The sequence below is a fragment of the Acromyrmex echinatior genome, chromosome 14 (genome assembly GCF_024713525.1).
Source record: "Acromyrmex echinatior isolate Ae372 chromosome 14, ASM2471352v2, whole genome shotgun sequence".
NCBI classification, from domain to species: domain Eukaryota; kingdom Metazoa; phylum Arthropoda; class Insecta; order Hymenoptera; family Formicidae; genus Acromyrmex; species Acromyrmex echinatior.
Window position 1 is genome coordinate 2,483,813 of NC_141865.1, and position 20,032 is coordinate 2,503,844.

At 29.1% G+C, this 20,032-nt stretch overlaps 3 protein-coding genes across 10 annotated transcripts; 2 read left to right on the top strand and 1 right to left on the bottom strand.

The window, feature by feature from the left end:
• The first annotated feature begins 1,012 nt into the window (after positions 1–1,012).
• Positions 1,013–5,590, top strand: LOC105147065 (complex III assembly factor LYRM7). Of its 5 annotated transcripts, none has more exons than XM_011057807.2 (5): positions 1,013–1,160; positions 4,802–4,874; positions 4,957–5,027; positions 5,151–5,232; positions 5,323–5,590. In XM_011057807.2, the coding sequence occupies exons 1-5, from the start codon at positions 1,056–1,058 to the stop codon at positions 5,409–5,411; spliced, it is 420 nt and encodes a 139-aa protein (XP_011056109.1). In that variant the 5' UTR covers positions 1,013–1,055; the 3' UTR covers positions 5,412–5,590. The 5 variants fall into 5 exon arrangements, with proteins under 5 accessions (XP_011056109.1, XP_011056110.1, XP_011056113.1 ...); XM_011057808.2 differs by lacking the exon at positions 1,013–1,160 and adding an exon at positions 1,306–1,581; XM_011057811.2 differs by lacking the exon at positions 1,013–1,160 and adding an exon at positions 1,312–1,566.
• Positions 5,591–5,595: 5 nt separating this feature from the next.
• On the bottom strand, positions 5,596–20,028 carry LOC105147064 (glycerol-3-phosphate dehydrogenase [NAD(+)], cytoplasmic). Of its 4 annotated transcripts, none has more exons than XR_846259.2 (9): positions 19,875–20,028; positions 18,676–18,856; positions 10,430–10,570; positions 10,227–10,368; positions 9,705–9,817; positions 9,282–9,512; positions 8,532–8,731; positions 5,836–5,974; positions 5,596–5,773 (listed from the first exon to the last, which is right to left on the bottom strand). XR_846259.2 is itself a non-coding variant. In XM_011057805.2 (8 exons), the coding sequence occupies exons 1-8, from the start codon at positions 19,919–19,921 to the stop codon at positions 5,746–5,748; spliced, it is 1,083 nt and encodes a 360-aa protein (XP_011056107.1). In that variant the 5' UTR covers positions 19,922–20,028; the 3' UTR covers positions 5,596–5,745. The 4 variants fall into 4 exon arrangements, 2 of the variants coding, with proteins under 2 accessions (XP_011056107.1, XP_011056108.1); XR_846260.2 differs by lacking the exon at positions 19,875–20,028 and adding an exon at positions 19,696–19,868; XM_011057805.2 differs by lacking the exon at positions 5,836–5,974.
• Positions 14,395–18,537, top strand: Tpx-4 (thioredoxin peroxidase 4). The gene is made up of 5 exons (XM_011057804.2): positions 14,395–14,608; positions 17,376–17,532; positions 17,683–17,900; positions 18,057–18,132; positions 18,261–18,537. The coding sequence occupies exons 1-5, from the start codon at positions 14,526–14,528 to the stop codon at positions 18,387–18,389; spliced, it is 663 nt and encodes a 220-aa protein (XP_011056106.1). The 5' UTR covers positions 14,395–14,525; the 3' UTR covers positions 18,390–18,537.
• Positions 20,029–20,032: the final 4 nt, after the last annotated feature.

Here is a 20,032-nt window from a genome sequence, read left to right on the forward strand (position 1 = left end):
TAATGTATATATTTTTTTATTTCCTGGATCGAATATTTCGATGCGTTGTGTTTTTTTAAGCGACGCCATATTGCATTGTAACTACCTCACCTCGAAAGTCGCAATAGTCGCAGTGGCAATATGGCTATCATTTATGTCATTGAGAGAATTAGATGCTATTGTAGTAATAGCGGAACAATTTTTCAGTACTGCCAGTACTGGCAGTATCAAAACACACCTAATATGAGTATTCATATCCGCCATTTTTAGTCTTTTCTCGCTCTTTTGTGCTTTTCCTCAATCCCTTGCTCTCTCTCCACTTCGCCGCTAAATTAATAGCGTTTTCTCTTGGCTGGCACTATCATCCACTAGTGCAATACTTAGACAGTGACCTAGTTTCCACCGAGGGTTTAATCCGAATCAGAATGTAAGAATAACTACTAACCAACTAGAGTCGAGTATTCCTCTGTTACAGTCAAACGAGGGGAATGCTCGACTGTAGTTGGTTGATTCTTACATTCTGATTCTGTTTAAACTCTCGGAAAGTAGGCTAATGTACCGTGTTTCTATAGCTGGTGTAGTACAAATTTTATGCACGAAGTGGAATTTTGCTACCTCGAAGATGCTACCTTTTAAAGGAACAGTAGAAGTATGACATTCAAAAATTTGAAAATGGAAGTCAAGTGAGAACAGAATTTTAGCGCAATAGTGATGTAGTGCACACCATGGTATGCACCACTTTAATGTAGTGTAGCTGAGTGCAGCACTTACGCGCAACTGATGCGGTGCGAGGCTGCACCCAAAAGAAAACGCTATAAGAAGATTAAAGAGAACTGGCTTAAAGATCTGTTTTTTATGACATCTGCACACTGGACGCGGAAATACTTGTCGCGCACAAAAATACGATAGCCAATAAGCTTATAGCTCCTAATGTGTTCATTGGTTACCGCTAGAGTCCTAGGTATAACAGAGAAGCGCAATTGCTGTCCCAATTTCTGATTGGTTCCGCCATTTTTTCTACGGATAGTCTTTTAGGACTCTAGTTTCGATAAGTATCATTATTTTTAAATCTTGATATGTATCCTGTAGTCTCCAAAGAGAATCAGTATTTCTTTGTAGTCAATAGAAACACTACTGTTATAGGAGTCGCACTCCGTTTGCGGAATGACAGATATAAACAGGTCGTCATTTTTTCTTTGGACGATTAATTACAATATAATCTTTAAATATACTCGGTGTTTTTCTGTTATATCGAGGACTCTAATTAAGGGCTTCGCATAATAAAAGAAATAGGGAACAGAGAACAGAAAATAAGAATTTCAACCTATCAGAAATTATGTATTCCACAATACATGATTTCTGATAGGTTAAAATTTTTATTCTCTGTTCTCTGTTTCCTGTTTTCCTTTTATTGTGCGGAGCCCCTAAAGGAGGCAGGTGTCATTAAAATAAGAAGATTAATTCAGCGTATTTTTAGTAAATTTTGTGGTGGACAGTGTCTTTTTAACATTTACCCAACCATTATTATTAGAACAAGCAATAATTGTGCAAAAATTTTCGTAAATGGGCGAATCTTTTCGACGAGAGGTTAACTATTGTTTAGTTAATGCTTATTCTATACATAATAATTGTGTTAAGGCTACTGTATCTTTATTATCAATATTTTTAGATTATAAATAATTATACAATTTAGCATACACATCTCCAAAATCAATAAAATCATTAAAAAATGCGTCGAATAAGCCTAATTTGATCGATTTTTAAAGTATATATGCTAAACTGTATAATTATCAGATTATATGTTGGGTTTTTAAGATTATCTAACTGTTGGGTTTTTTAATTAATCTAAAAAATTCATATCACAGTATTTTTGGATGTATCTAAAAGAAAAAAATAATATTTGTAATATCGGGAAGTGCTGGGAAATTGCTTACAACAATAAATAAAATGTCATAATATGTATTGCATATGAAACATTATGTTTTAGTTTTCTTTCTATATGATTAGACTTGTATATATTTTAATATCTACATAAATATAGGTACATACGCTCATTTTTAAATGTATTTTTGTACGTATTTATGCACAATAATTATGTTTGATAAAAAATTTGTTATTTTTTAAAATAATTTTTTATGACTTATTTATGTTTGTTCTTGTATATTTTTCGTATATTTTTAGTATAAAATAAATGCATTATTTCTTGAATGCAATATTTGTGGAATTACTTATAAGTTTGCATGTAAATAATAATAATAATTAAAAAATAATTATATTATATTTTTAAAATTTTAATAACCGAATAATCTTCTTTTAATCAGTCTAATAAGTTAATAATTCATGGTGTCAAACATACTTGCACATTTATGTATGATATATATATATATATATATATATATATATATATATATATGCTAGCTTGTTTGCAACTTAATTCGCAAACTAAATGCTCTCATCATCTTGTTGAAATAGAGAGAAAACAAAAAGAAAAAATGCTAGGGTAGCATCACTGCTGTGAGGAAAAAGATGCATAAAAATATCTAAAGTACAATAAAAATAAGAAATTAAAATAAGTTAAAAAACGAAAAAAAGATAAAATGGGGCCAATAATTATGTCCTCGTCATTGATTCTGGATTAGACTTGTAGAAATCAGAGTAACATTCTTTAGAAGTATTTTTCCAATGCTTCCCGATATTATAAATATTATATTTCATTTTCAAGTACATTAAGAAATATTATAGAATTAGTTTTAGATGTTGACTGGGGCAAATTTTGGCCATTTTTAGGCACCCTTTTATTTTTTTACAATAAAGTATGAATGCTATTCTAAATGTAATAGATGTAATTTGCGTTTTTAAATTATAGTTAGAAACACTACATAAAGCACTATTTAAAGTGCATAAATATGTTAGAAATTTTAACAATACTTGAAGACATTTCTTGATAGGTATAGCATTTGTAAGTTTCAGTAAGAGTGCTTCAAGTTTTATTTAAAAAACAAAGGTTCAGGCAAATGTAAACGCGATAATTAGAGCGCAATAATCTTGTAAGATAATTTTTAGTGTTTCTTCTTATACATGAGGTTCAATTCGATTTAGAATCTTCATCAGCGACTAAGTATTTACAAATTAATTAGAAAACGTATTTTCTTCCAATATGTATGGTCACTACTGGATTGATAGGACAGATCTCGAGTGAGGTAATTCCATTTGATTATGATTTTTAATTTTAAATTTTAAAATGTAAATGTTAATTGAGGAAAACTGAACATATATGAGTGTCTAAATAATATAAATATAAACTGAATCATATGGCTTACTATAAAAGAAAAAAGAGCGTTTCACATAAACAGAAAAGACTTAATCATTTTATTTTATTGTCGCATCCCAGATTTCATGACAAGAATATTAGATTTATTTTAAATGCGTTACTTAATAATGACTAGCCTCCAGATATTATTTTTGAAACTATAAATATAAAACTAAAAGCTCTTTTTAACAAACGGATGAAGGTACAATGTGTATCCACAGATGCTCCGTAAGAAGAATCTCCTTTATTATGGTTTTTATTCCTTTATTTCTGATAAATTTAAGGGCATTATCAAAAATTTGAATATGAAATTAGCACTTTATAGCATGAATAAACTTAGGAGGTTTGTTAAAAATCTACAAAGACGTTCTTCCAAAAGATTATAAAAATGTTGTATATAAAATAGCATCGTATGTTTCGAATGTTTTTTGAAAATTACAAAACAAATTACACTGGTATACGATGTTATTATTGATACACGATATTAAGATGTATTGAATTAACATGCACGTAGCCACATTTTATACTGTTGCTCCTTATATACAACTCCTATTTCAACATTCTTCTACTCCTTTATTACATTCAATTGTCTTTGATCTATTTTTTTAATGGTTTGATTTCTCTTGTTAGTTTAAAATAAAGTAACACTTTTCCTAATTCTATTGCTCATGGTAGAGCGTGATGACTTCTCTGCTATGCCTGTGGTACGCACGCTGGTTGTACATTGTAGTCGTATGGAATCTATCTACACTCATTTATCTAATGTCGATTCCGAAAGACGAACTAATAGAGAAATTTCCAAGGAAAGTGGTTTGCCATTGCTTTCTAAAAGGAGTTACGAATGTATACAAATTTTCGGTTCTGCCGGGGATTGAACCTGAGATTTCTAGTATAGCAGACTAGTGCGTTGTCTGTCACACTCATAAAATGGAGAAAAAAATCTTTTATCGCATTTATACTTATTCATAATCAGACCTTATATTTAAGGATTCTTTAAATTTATCTTTAGATGCTCAATAGCTAATAAAATAATTCGTAGAGCATCTAAAGATAAATTTAAGGAAGCCTTAAATATAAGGCCTGACTGTGAATAGCATTTGATACTCATATTTGTTCAGTTTTTTTAATTCACATTTACGTTTGCAGAATTTAAAATTAAAATTCATAATAAAAAATTACCTCTTGGAATCTATCTCCTGTAGTGGCCATACACATTTAAGGAAGAGATATTTTCTAATTAATTTGTAAATACTTAATCGCTGATGAAGACTCTAAACCAAGTCAAAACGTACAAACCTCATGTATAAGAAAACAAACACTAAAAATCATCTTAAGTCTTATCTCTGTAAGACTACTCTCTAATTATATCATATTTATACTCTCATTTGTCTGAATCTTTGTCTTTTAATTTCGAAAGTCACTAGGAAGTTATACTTCTTATATTTCTGTTGCTTTTCAGTTTATTTATTTCTTTACTTATTCGTTTACTTTAAAGATTATAATTATTTTCAGATTTTGCGAGTCTTCAAGAAACTTCATAGAACAAGATTAAAGACATTTAAAGACGATGAATATGCATTACAAGGTAATATACTTTGTCAGTAATCTACACTCTAATATAATGATAGATCTTTCAATAAATAATATTTTATTATATTGTTCATTAGTTGTGAGAGATCAGATAAACAAAGAATACAAAAAACATAAAAATGTCACAAACCAGGCAGTGATTAAGGAGGTATATTCCTTTGTTTTAAATGTGCATATAATATGCAATGGAAATGTTATGGACAGACTTCATACATATATCTAAACTTATAAATGAAACTTGTACAGAAATATTGTGTTATTATTATTTCAGTTAAATAAATTTGCTCAGGAAGTCGAATGTGAAATACGAACGACTGTCATACAAGCGGTCGAAACGGCACCTGGAAGAGTGGGTAATTATCATTAATTCCGAGTAATAAATAAAACATTAATTGTGTTAGATAATTTTATATCGAATAAGCAAACTTAAATTATAATTTCAGCGCTGCGACTTACTCCAGATGTCTTGGTAGATAACGTGCCATATAAGGATCAAAAAGATGATAAATTAAGCAAAGAAAGCAAAGACTAAAATTGAACTGCTCACAATCTATGGTATTGAAGGACATCGAACAGGAATAAGAATCAACTAAAGTTAGTTATGAATAGTTATTACAGTGAAATCACTTAGACATCTGATTATTTAAAATTAAAATTTGTAAATAATGTATTATATAACATGAAAAACACATGTTTAGTGACTTAGACAAACGCTATTTCATTTCATAATTAATCTTTATTTACAATAATAAGATTACAATGGGGACGTTTAAATTATGTAGAAGCCTTTGGTGGCTAAATCATTTCCTTCTTGATATCATAGGCTGTTTCTACACCTCGTGTTAAATTCATGTATTTTGCATAAACTATGTATTTCCCTCTTCCAATCTCATTCTGAAACATAAGGAAATTATTTTATATTTATTTCATCACCACAATGGCTTTAAATGTCTCACCTTTTTCATATATTTTGTGTAATTATTCACGTGTACAAGAAGTAAGAATTGTGTAGTATAGAGGCAAGTATAATCTGTACTCGAGAATTTAATAAGAAGGAAGAGGACTCAGTACATAAAGAGAGTCTTTGGAGCGAACCTGAAGGAATGGATTTCAATAAAAATAGCATCTTTTCTCAGAAAAAAATAAATTTTTAAATTTTCTCGTGAAATTGATTTTGCGAGATTTATTTTTATGCATTCTTTAATTCTATAAAAAAATTTTGCAATTCATGAAGCTAATTCGGAGATTTCCTAAAATAACGTAATCGTGATAAAACAAGATAACTTTAACTCTCAACTACATGAGTGGGTTATTTGAACCCGGGTGAAAATTTTGTCGTCCGCTATTTTTATACGGTTAATATTACAGACTTGAAGTGAAGGGGTAAAAAAAACTTGAATCCTTTCTCTGTCGATCGCCGTGATGCAATTGTTTCGTTGTTTTCTTGATGCTAATTGTGATGCAATAAAAGTTTGGCTTGGGCCTGTCAAATGTAAATTCGTCAGATTTTTTCCGAAAATAAAAAAGCATTTTTGTGAGAGGTGCATTAGTGAAACGCTTTATTCTCTCAGAGTTATAAAATCGTGAGTAAATAATTTCAAAATTATTATATTTTTAATATAAAATATTTTCATTGCATTTTTAAAGAAAAAAATAACTGACATATCTTCGATATCATTTTTCCGAGCATGTATAAAAATACTCCTACTTCAATCGCGCAAATAATTGTACTTTTTGGAATGAATCAATATAACGTATTTTTTTCTTAAAGTTCACATTTTTCTTTTTTCAAAACACTTTATTTTTATCATAAAAATATGATTCTGAAAAAAAACTGATTATTTTTATATACATTATTTTTACATTCTTCATAAATTGTTTTTTATTATTGGCATAATTTTTTCAATTGTTATTAAAACCTTTCTATATTTTGATATTTCGATTCTATATATTCTAGCATTTCATTAAAAAAAGAATATTTTCTATTAAGATTTGTGATAGAGCCAGTCAAAAACGCCATGGATGACTTGAACTCAGACACGTAGTTGAGAGTTAAAACACAGTATAATCATACTCAGTAGCGACAGTGAACTTTTTTGTGGTCTGCAATTTTTAGTGCGCATGTATTGGTTTGTACACTTAGGAATATAGCGAATGTGTTAGAAGCTTAATAGAAATTCAAATTTAAGAGCCTGTCCTATTATAACTTTATTATGTACACTTCACAACATGGCGGTGAATCATGTGACCTAAGAACACTTACATCAAAGGTGTCTACGTTCAGTGTCGCTGGGTATGATTATACTGTGGTTAAGATATTTAATATAGTGAGAAATGTAATATAATGATGCCATTTTCTGAAAAATGAATTGATTCATATATTGAGGCCATGATTTTTTAAATCATTTAAGGTCATGATTTTTTTAAATCGATTCAAAGAGAAAATCAAAGAATTGAATTATTGAATCTGTTATTATTAAATATACTATGCTTTTCAAAAAAAGAAACGCAAAAAGAAGCATGGCTTTTAAAAGAAGATAATATAGTGTGGCAAACAAAAATAAATGGATAATTTTTTTATTATATTCATTCATTTTTGTTGTTCGTATTGTTGTTGTCAATCATTTCTTTTCCTTTGTTTAACAGTTTTTAGTCTGTCTCGATTTCCAGATGGGATTCTTACAGAGAGACATGTCGTTAAACAAATTAACAAATAAAATTGATTGATTCTAAGAACTAATCATATTCAATTGCTTGGCAACCACATTATATGGGTTGTATTCCAAAATTTTACTGCCAGTACCGAAAATCTATAGTGTACGTGACGTAAACTATAGATTTTTAGTATTTGCAGTAAATTTTGGAACATAGCTATAGATATGCATTTAATATTACAAACAACAATTGTTGCTTTCTATTTACATAGATTCTTAGATAATTCTCACTTGTGACGTCATAATTCAGTTGAATGCACGTTTCTTTTGCATTCTGACAAGTGAGATTTAATTGAGTTTTTGCCTGTAATCTGCACAAGATCGAGACCGTGTGCTTTAGAGAATCTTGTAAACTCACTTTAAAAATGAGGCTCAAACCTGTGTTATCATGTGATAACTTTTTATCAAAGTAAGCAAATAATGACGTCATTAATCTGAGTATCAAACTCAGCTCTTTAGACCCAGTTTCACTTGTATGCAAATGGAAAGCAAGTAAAAAGTACTATCTCTCACTGAGCGCTCAATAAGTTCTTATATCTTATTGACATATTAGGTCTAAAAATATAGAATCGAACAGATACATGAACTCATTGAGCATTTAGTTGAGCGGTTGTCGTTCTGAATACACTCATTGAAAGTTCTTATTGGTGTATTCTTCTAGATAAAATTCTGATTGGATGAGTTAAAAGAATACACCAATAACAGTGAGCGCTCACTCAATTGTTAAGTCCGTTGAATGCGCCCATTATCTCTTCAATTCTAGCTAAAAAGCACTCTAATCGACAATAAATTGAATTTCTCAGAATCGGCTTTTCAATTCTTGAATGTGAAAAAGAATCAACTCTCAATGCATTGAATTAGAATCTAGCATCACTAAAAAAAAAAACAAATGTAGTGAATGTTAACTACTATTGCTGAATCCTATATGGAGATCTTACACATGCTCAGGGTGACTCCGAATCTGGTCGATCAGATCCGCCGGGCGCAGTTGACCAGTACAAATACGATGCACTGCAGTAAACAGCGGGAACTTGTCCGTCAAGTTACGCGCCTTCAACATATCGTGGACTTCGTCTGCCGTTGCTGGCCCTTGTAGTTTCTGCCCGGACAGCAGTTCATCTTCCAATGCTTTGATAGTCTATATAATATATTAATATATTAGGTGTAGTAAAAAGAAATCCATTATTTTTCCAATAGATGGCTTTAGTAATTTGTATCACGCGTAGACGAGACACAGATATTAATATTAAATGTTACTTAGAGTGCATTCTATTTTCACATTCACACGCTGCAGACATCAGTTCATCCTTGTTGTCAATTATAAAATTTCTCTGTAAGACATAAGAAATTCAACCAAGAAATTCAAATCAGAGTTCTTTATTTCATAGAAAGAAAGGAAATGAAAGATTTCGATTGGTACATTTTCTTATGCATTACGTGTTATGTGTTATGCAAGAGTCTATGCTCCCTGCTTTAAGATTTGGCTTTTAGCAGTATTTTGAAAACCGTTGTCGAAGTGTGCACAGGCGCATTACTACAAGTTACATCCATTTGGACGAAATATTAAGGGAGCATTTAAGTTTTTAATCCCAATTAAAACGAGTTTGTGAGAATCACTATATTTTATCACTATACAGTCAATCGTACAGATAAATAGAAATTCATAAAAACCTACTAGAATCTCTCACCTTGCCAGTCTTGACAAATTGTTCACAGACTCTGCGATTTCTTCCTCCGTAACAAGTAGTAATCAAATCCGCAATGCCGCAGCTCTCGAAGAATGTAGAAAGCTTAGAACCACTGTAAAAAGTGTCGACAAACTTGACCATCTCCATCAGTCCTAATCGAATCACCGCAGCTTTCGTGTTGTCGCCTAATCCGAGGCCGTCTACGAAACCAGCTGCACACGCTACAATATTCTATAACCGAAATATGTTCAGTTTGATAAACTAATGAGCAAAATGGAGAATAAAAAGTTGTAGAAATGTCAATTAATAAGATCATGAATACAATAACAAAACAGTATTGAGAAAATACAAGTATTATTTAAATATATACGAAATTAATAAGATAATTTGTAACATAAAACTTTCTTTGAAGTTTCTACTTGCCTTTAGAGCTCCACATACTTCCACAGTCTCGCAATCCTCCACGACAACTACTCGAAAGTTTGGAGTTTGAATAAGGTCCCTCAGTACCGGTGCCAATCTTTTGTCCTTGCACCCTATAATTTTCTAATCTTTGAATGATACCTTGATGAAAAATATTTTCACAATAATCTGCTAACATATTTTTAATAAAGAATTTTTATTATTTTAAATTTATGAAGATTTCTGAAAAAAAATACTTTAAACTTTTTTAAATGTTATAAGATTTTTTCAGAAATTATAGAATGAGACATTCTAGAATATTTCGGAATTTAACTATACAGAGTGTCCACCAAACCACTTAAACATCTTTCGCAGGATAAGGACCAATCAAAAATATGTTCAAAGTTTTAATTAATAGTTTAGGGTTTCATGAATTCTTCGCTTTAAAAATATAAAAATTATATAAGGAAATAATTTATGTTTGTAAAGCAAAGAATTTGTGTTTTTAAAGCAGAGAATATGTATGTACTTAAAAATATTTACCGATTGTGGTTTCACAGAATTTCTCCTCGGCGACTTCATTGGCCAAGTTGGCGCCCATTAAAACGTTGCATTGTATTTTCAAATGCTTTTCGATGATTTTGGAGATTAACTCAATACTGTTTCCTTCACCTCGACCAAAACCCTTCAATTCAAATTGGCTAACTTAATCTAAGAGCATAAAAACAAAAAGAGTTAAAACGTACCTTAATGAGAGAAAGGCCAACTACAGTTGGTTTTATGTTATCCAACAGCGTTGAACATAATGTGCGAATAAACTGATGTGGCAAAACGAAGATGAGGATGTCGGCATCTTTCGCTGCCTCCACAACGTCGGGCACGGCAACCTGAAAGAATATTCAGAAAATTTTATAAAAATTGACCAGTATTTTTGTAAATTTGTTTCGTTTCAAAATAATTCGATTATAGATAGATTATAGATAGATTATAAAGAGACATTATAGGCAAGAATTGAAATATATATCCTATAGGAATTAATGCCTTAAACGGTCTAACTGAATCTTAAGTGCTTGTATAATTCTATGTGACATACTACGTATGTTGTCCTTTAAAATGCACGCCGAAATAATTTTTCGGTCTTGAAAATCCAAATTCTATTAAACTACCGCAGTAATATCACGAGTTAAATTAACTAACAATTTACCAATTTGATGTTTTTTACATTTTAAAACGATCTTAATAATGCTGAGTGACATATTAAAATCTGTAAATAATTAATTCTTATTGCGAAAAATATTGCAGTCGGGAGTTGAACCCGGATCTTTTGCATTCTGTGTGAGCGTCCTAAGCCTTTAGACTACCGAGATCTTAGTAATATTCTTCACAACAATTGGCATATGAAGAAACAACGTCGTGAATTAACGAAAAATTCACTTTCAGCGAAGTTTCAGCAAATTTTTAGCAATTTCGCTGAAATGTTCCAAAATATAGAATAATTTCAGCGAAACTTTTTCACCAGGAAACACATCTATGATAGAAGTTACGCTACAATTTAAAAAAAATCGTACACCTAAGTAAATATTTTTATTCTTAAAGTTTTTGTTTTATAATCGTATATGATTGTCTAAGATTTGATTTTTATTTAGATAGTAAGTGTGGTTCTTACCTAATAAGGTAAGATAGGTCCAACAGATTTTTTTTGTTTATGTGTTTTTGTTATCGTATTGTTAATGTTTTGAAAAAATGAACGGATGCGAATAGTAGACTAATCACAGAATGGGACTGTATGACTCATTTAATGACGATTTTTATAGTATTTACTCAAAATTTTATTCCTTTAATGAGATTCGCCTTAGTAAATGTTATAAGTATTAGAGCTCCCTCATATTCACAGTCTCGAAAATTAGGCTTATTCGACGTATTTTTGCACAAAACGAACAAATTTTGCAAAAAGAAGTATTGTTTTGCTCTGCGAAGCTAATGTTTGTGTTTAAAATATATTTTTATAAAAGTTATATTAATATATAGCCAAAGATGTAACTCAAAAATACATTAATCCTCATTTTAATCTTAGCCAAATTATCCCAGTCCTGAGACTAGTTGAATTAGATGGAATGCACTAGAAAAATACATTTTTTTCATATTAGTTATCAGTTTCTCCTTATTATTAAAATATTATTAAGTAGTCAAATGTATGTAGTAACTGGTATAGAATTCATTTTTTCGATAAGTCTCTTAAGACTTCGTCTGTAAAAATTCGAAACTGAAAAATGATCTACTAGCCCCGATCTCCCCCATCGTAGCATATCGTAGTATATCATATTAGGTGTTGGAATTAATTCGTAGCGTTTTTAATGAAAGAATGTTATTTATTTCATATGAGCATTAAAAAATACATTAATGAAAGTACTTCCCATCACTTGTAAAACGCTACGAATTAATTCCAACACCTAATAGTATATATAAATTTACACAAAATTATGATATACAAGCACTTAAGATCCAGCTAGACATTTAAGACGTTTAAGACATTGATTTCTATAGAATATGTTCTCACATATACGACCCTATATATTATTAATTCCTGTAAGATATTGTATATATTGAAATATATATCTTTCAGTATACAGGATGTCCCAGAATGACCGCCAAATATTTTGTGCGCAGATAGAATGGACTAAACAGAGTCGGAAAGTTCTCTATCATTTTACAATTTTTGCAATAATTATAACGAGATATTAATTTTTAAAGATGAAAGTACGTCCACCCAGCTTCTATTCAAGCACTATTTCAATGCATTATTACGAAAATATTACTGAGATATTACATTGCAAAATATTATAAGATAATATTTCAATATTGCAGTAATTTTACTGAAATATACTTATTTAAATATTTCAATTAATAATTATCATAAGTGGCTTAAATAATTTTTCAAATCAACTGTTATTCTTTTCCCTTTATTTTTTCTACAATTGAACGTAGATTAAAGTTTCATATACATAATAAATATATTACACATAATTCACATGAGAAAGATAAATATTTTACGATTCCTTATGTCAAATCTATTTCTGAAAATTTCCTTCCCATCTCTAGTATGTTTTATTGTAAATTAGCCTTTTCTATTCCCAACACATTAAAAAGTTTTATAAAAAGAGGAAAAGATAAGCTTGATTTCCTATCCAATCAGAATGTTGTTTATAAGATCTCCTGTGATGATTGTGAGGCGAGTTGGTCAGACAAAAAGAAAATTGACGAGATTACGCGAACATATTTCTGATATTAGAAAGAATAGGTTCTCCTATTGTCATAACTAATCATCGAATTAATTTTGATCATAATTTTAAATGGAAACGATGTGAAAATTTTGGACTGCGAATCTTCTTATAATAAGAGATTGGTGTTTGAAATGATTCATATTAAAAGACAGAAACAGAGTCTTTTAAGTCTTTTAGACAAAATGATATCGAATCTTTACCTGAAACCTACTTACAGATCATTCAATCTCTTTCTCCTTCTTAACTGCTTTCTTTTCCTATCCCACTTTCTTATTTTATTCTCTTCTCTCCCACTTTCTCTCCCCTCTACTTTATTTTCTCCTTCTTATGTTACTTTCTTTTTAGTTTACCGTTTCAACTTTCCTGTCTTTATATGTATACTTTACTTTATTTCTTAACTTCCTAGAGAGATGATCAATTTCGATTCCCATCGCATCGTTATCTAATCGATAACACATTATTTTGACACACATAATAAGGTATTTATTCTAACTTATCTGTACTAAACTCAATATATATATAATGAATGACGGCATTTTACACTTTCTCTATCGACATTAATAACTCTTATGTACATGTTTTATAATATCAAAAATAATTTTTGCCTCTTTCTTTTAATTTAAATTTAATACTTGCGACTTGTTTTGTACTTTTCTTTTTATTATTTGCGACTCGATTTATACTTTTCTTATTATTTTTATTTTTATTCCTGTCGTAATTTATTATTACATTTTGTACTTGCTAACAGAAACATGTTCGTCCTTATTCTACATAAACAATCCGGAGGAACACATTGTTGTCAACTACAATTTGTATAGTTTTCTTTTCATTTTGGAGCGAGTTTTATAGTTGATACTGCGTCCGAGAGCGAATTTTTTATTTAATTTTTATATATTTTATCTACGTAACATTTCTATTGTTATCTTTGCGTCACATTGAAAATGATCCAACAAGGATCGAAACGTTTGTGTTTGTTCACTTGCTGACGGTCAAATTAAATTTCATGTTTTTTAATTTCATGACATGTTTTCATTTTTTAACTATTTAATACAAATTTGTTATTTTATGATGATTGTTTTATGATGATTGTAGGTTCATAGCCCTTTGTTCTTTTTATTTATTTTAATTTATTGAGCCTTATTACTTTTATAAATAAATTGTATTATTTATGACAAGCTACGCTTAAACCGGCCACTGGGACATTTATCTTATTTGTTTTTCGAAATGTTTTTAATTAATCTTTATTTTTTTAAAGATAGGAATTGCTTCCTTCTTAGGCTTTTCATTTTCGTAAAACAAATTTCATCCATATCAATGTCAAAGAAGCAACGTTTATTCATTCGATAACAGTAAAATGGATAACGGATGGAGATACAATATCTAATGGGTGTAATGTTTGAATGAGTTGCATCATGTTATAGGAACAATCTGATCACTGTATATAAAGCGCATGAATAAGCGTAAGATTGGTTGTCAAGTCAGTGCTTAGCAAACCTCCCGCTGAGATAGACGACCATAGTACGTGTAATTTTTCTATCAAGTATTCAAGGACAAAGCAGTAATGAGGCTGAACTCTATCGTACCGAATTTTAAAGTCGATACCACGCAAGGTCCCATCGACTTTTATGATTGGCAAGGCAGTTCGTGAGTGACACATACATATTATACATATATTACATATAGTAATATTTTGTTTATTATGATATATGCATGTAATACGATTAAATAATAGCTATATATTAGCTAGCAAAAAATTGACACATTACATTACTATTCACTTAAATATCTCACGTATTTATTTTTGAATATTTAAATTTCAAAAATGTTTTGAAAATGTATTAATAACACAACGGAAATAAAATGAAAGTTCTTCGCGAAATTTTATTTCACATTACTAATCATGAACTTGACTTTGTTATGCAATCAAGTTCAATGTAAAAGTCTGCATCGTAAATATGACAAAATATAAGAAAATATGAGGTAACGCCAACACAAATCACTGATTACAAAATTAATTTTAGTTTTACGAGACATCTTATCGGGTTTATTTTTTTCGAGATAATTGTCCACCGGTAAACATATCCGGAAGTTGCGAAATACATTATCATAGAACTGGCACGAATAATAAATATCTGAATTTGCATTTATCCATTGCGTAGTTCGCAGCAAAGTGCATGATCCAAGAATAGATCTCTCTAGCGTAATAAAAGTCAACAACAGGTTGTTGAAGATAACTATCTGTTATTTTCAAGGCAATTTTTAATTCATTGTAATTTCCGAGCAGTTATTAATTTATAATACGAACGATTTAGTTGACATATTGAATGTGAATTACTTGCCTAGTAAAAAGGTTCTCATATTTTTAAGAATTTTTCACATTTTAAATTCATGAATATTTCTAAAAAATCTTAAATTTCTTTAGATTTTATAAGTTTTCTTCAGAAATTATAGAATGAAAAATGAGAGAGAGAGAGAGAGAGAGAGAGAGAGAGAGAGAGAGGGAGAGAATATTTCAGAATTTATGTATACATTAAGAATTCTAGGAAAAAATATAAACTTTTAACATTATTAAAAAATGTTTCAATTAAAAAAAGTACTCAAAAAATTTTTTAAAAAGTTATAAAAATTGTGATCCATTTTGAAAAATTATGTGAAGAATTCTAAAAAAAAATTACATTAGAATTATATAAGAAATTTACTATTAATTTTATACAAATAGTAATTTTGTTATCAAGTTTATTAATTTTACATATATATCAATAGTTCGTTAGATTAATTTGTATTAAATAAAATTATTTGCGCAATTGCGTAAGTGAATAAATATTTTTTGAAAGTAAAGATAAGAGTAATTATAAAGAATTGCAAGCGTAATGAATTGCAAACGCTCGGCTCGTTCGTATTTGCATTGAAGAATCAAAGGACATGAGCCGAAATAAATGTATATTGCTACAATGGAGTTCATGGTATAATGCCAAAACCAGTACTCGACTACATCAAGTGCTTGTCATTGAAAGATAGCCTCGAGTCAGCGTAATTGTGTGCCTCGTTATATTATTTATTTTTGATAAGCATTAATTGTATTTTTGATAAGCATTAATAGAAGTGATTACGGTACTTCTCAACGAAAATTCGTATATGGTATATTTAATTATCGATCAAAGTTTTGAAATTATCTGGAATTAATTCCAATCAATTTTTAATTTTATATCAATATATATTGGAATTTTTTTCATAAATATTCTGATAATAGGACATTTATAAAATTATATCACATGATGAAATCTTGGATAAAATTTGTAATCTGCAATTACGTGGATATATTTATAAAAAACAGATGTAGAAACTCTGATCGTTTCTAAAATATTGATAATTATTTGTGCAATTAATTTCAATATAATATTTCGGTAAAACAATAACGATACGGCGAATTTTAGGCATATTTGTCAAATTAAATTTAGAAAGAAATTATTTAATAATTTAGAAAATTATTTTAGCTGTATTTTAAAAATATAATTGTGCTTATATAAGAGTGCACATATTCCTAAATATAATATTATAATTAAGTATTATACATTCAGCACATGGCTAAATCTAAAGTACAATATTAGAATGGCTTTTGAGATACATATAAATCGAATTTTCGGAAATGTTCGTCGAACATTTGAAAATATAATCGGATAATGTGTTAATTTGTTTCTTTAATCTGTTTGTTGCCCGTGTCTTATTCTTAAAAGAAAGTAAATAATAAAATATTTACATTTTAAATTGAATTTGTCTAATTCTTGATAAACATCATTAAAAAAAATGTTATTCTGACAAAACTATTATGTAATGGCAAATCATTTTAGCGCAATTATTATGAAATTTTTCATCAATTTGTGATGCCATTATTGTGTAGTGTTTTCACAATTTGTCTACCGAGATATAATACTTTTGTATTGTAAATATATTTTTCTTTTTATAAATTTTTTTTATTTTATTATTTTTTAAATAAAATTTAATTTACATTTTATAATATCGATATCAATAATATAATAATAAAATATTCTACAATTTTATAAGAAATTATATAAAAAAATTGTATAAATATATATATATATATATATATATATATATATATACATATATATATATTATAATAATGCTGGTGTTCAATTTATATTTTTATAGTTACACATAATCTTGTATTTCAATATAAAATTAAAATTAAATTTAATTAAAATATAAAATTATAATTATATGTAAATATAATGTATATTATAAGATATATCTTATTTTGAATTTTATATTTAATATATGTGTGCGTACGTGCGCATGCGTATATAATAATTATGCATTTAATTTGATACTTTTATCACATAAATTTGTCAATATGTCTGATTTTTTATTAATGATTATTCATTTTTCGTAGATGGGTGGTGCTATTCTCCCATCCTGCGGACTTTACCCCAGTATGCACCACTGAACTGGGTCGTATTGCGGTGCATCAACCGCATTTCGTAAAACGCAACACCAAGTTGCTTGCTCATTCTGTTGACAAACTTAAGGATCATGTGGACTGGGTCAATGTAAGTATCTTTAAATTCTATATTTAATGTTATTCCTAATGTTTGTCCAGAATTTTTGTGTTTTTCTATTTCTTTTTTTCCCATTTTCAAATTAATTCTGGTTAGTTTTGTTAATTAATTTTCCAATGTAATTCCTCATTTCTATTGCAGGACATTAAATCGTACTGCAAAGACATTCCTGGTGCATTTCCATATCCCATAATCGCTGATCCTGATCGCAAACTCGCTGTGCAACTGGACATGATCGATGAACAGAATAAGGACGATCCAGAAACCGCTCAGACTGTTCGATCTCTGTATATTATCAGTCCGGATCATCGTCTACGACTTTCTATGCAATATCCAACCTCTACTGGGCGTAACGTCGAGTGAGTTAACCGAATACTGCACTATTTTGCGTTTGAGAACATTTCAAAATTTTGCATTCATATACTGAGTTAATTTAAATTCACTCTACATATGTGTTAATTTAAATTCATTCTATTAATCAATATTACTATTAATCAATATTACTATCGTTTTAGCGAAATATTACGTGTAATCGATTCGCTGCAGCTTGTCGACAGAAGGCCGGAGATAGCAACTCCCGCCAACTGGGTGGTAAGTCTCAATCTTACACCTTTCATTGCATGTTATTTGTGATAGTATCTAATTCAATTATGATGATAAATGGTATTAATTTACGGCGAAAGTTTTAATCTGATTTAATTATGCAAACGATATTGCAGCCTGGTGAGAAAGTAATGATCCTGCCGACAGTAAAAGAGGAGGATCTCCCGAAACTCTTCCCAGGAGGAGTCGATCGTGTATCCATGCCATCCGGAAAAGTCTACGTTCGCACTACTACTAATTACTAATTGTAAAAACATTATGTTACTACTTATGTTTCTACTTGTTTCAGAACTTTGTTCGAGTAGTTTTAATTCAGCATCACACTATGCGAGATTTGAAAAAAATTATAAAGTTTCATTTAATAAAAATTCCTTAATAATTTACATTTAATAATTTTGACGATTATTAATTAAGCTTCATATTATTAAACATATTGCTAACATATTGTTAAAAAAATTACTGAGCAATTGATACCGAATATCGATTGCGAATAAAAGGAATAATATTATATATTTTCATAGAGATACTTGCCACATTTTCCGGAATTTTGTGACCAGGTAGATATTTAACATTCTCGTGGATAGTATTGATTATATTGGTCAATTTTTCGTTGTTGATAATTTCCTCGTATACATACATTGTCACTCGAGTCTCAAATATGTTGTTGTACTTCATAACATTTGCCCCGACGATCTTCGCGATCGCCGAGCCCCTGAAACGATTTGCTACATGTCAGAAGAAGATTCTTTACATAAAGTTATTCTTAATTAATAAGTCACTTAATAATCATGTCAATAAATAATAAGACATATAATTATTGTATATAGTTATATATGCTATATATGTGTGTAATATACTATACTAATATAGTAATATTATATAATTATATATATATTAAATACATAGCAATGTCATAAATAAATACACACACCAATTTAATTAAATTAGTCAAATCCATTTTATACAGTTATCAATTATCATAAAAAAATTGAAATTATATCTAAATATATAATCACAAATTTGCTTTATTAAATTGATACAACTGCATATTATGAGACCTTAAAATCGTGTGATGATACACCGAGTTAATTTTGGAACAATAAGCTACACAGCACAATTGCATTACGGCGTGTTTACTGATGACAAAACTAGATCAAATAAAATTGTCCTACTCTATTATTGATTTCAAAATTAGATTCAACTCTATGATAAAAATATATCTTTTTTCTCTTTTGATATATGTAATGTAAAAAGAACAAATGTATATACGTATATATGTACATATGTATATATTTACCTTTTTTGTACTATATAAATATATTATACTTTTTTGTATAAAATTTTAATACAATTATATCAAAAATTATTTTATATTATTATATTATTACTCATTTAATCAGAGTCAATATTATAATGTTAATTAAATAAATTTGATTGATAAACAATATAATTCATTAATTAAATATCAAAAGATTTTCCTAATTGTTTTTATATTATTGATTTATTTTTTAACGATTATTTTTAATACTATTTATGATTATATAAACTTACCTGAAGAAGAGGTACAGCTTTCATTTCTAGCTGAAGCACTCCAACAAATGTTAGGGTGCACACACAGCTCAATAAAACAGTACAAGATGGGAGAGAATATATAGGAGAAAATGGGAGAGAAACGATTTCTCGTACGCAATTAATTTCTAATTAATTATCCTTAGCACAAAAAAAATTACCAATTGCCGCTGCCGACGATGCATACTCTTTTTTTCACGTCTGGCATCTCTTCTCTTTATTTCTCTTCCCCTGATGACAGATAATAATATTCCCGATCCACAGTCGATCAATCGCGTGATTCGACTGACTGACTTAAAAGCCTGCTGATGGCTGACCT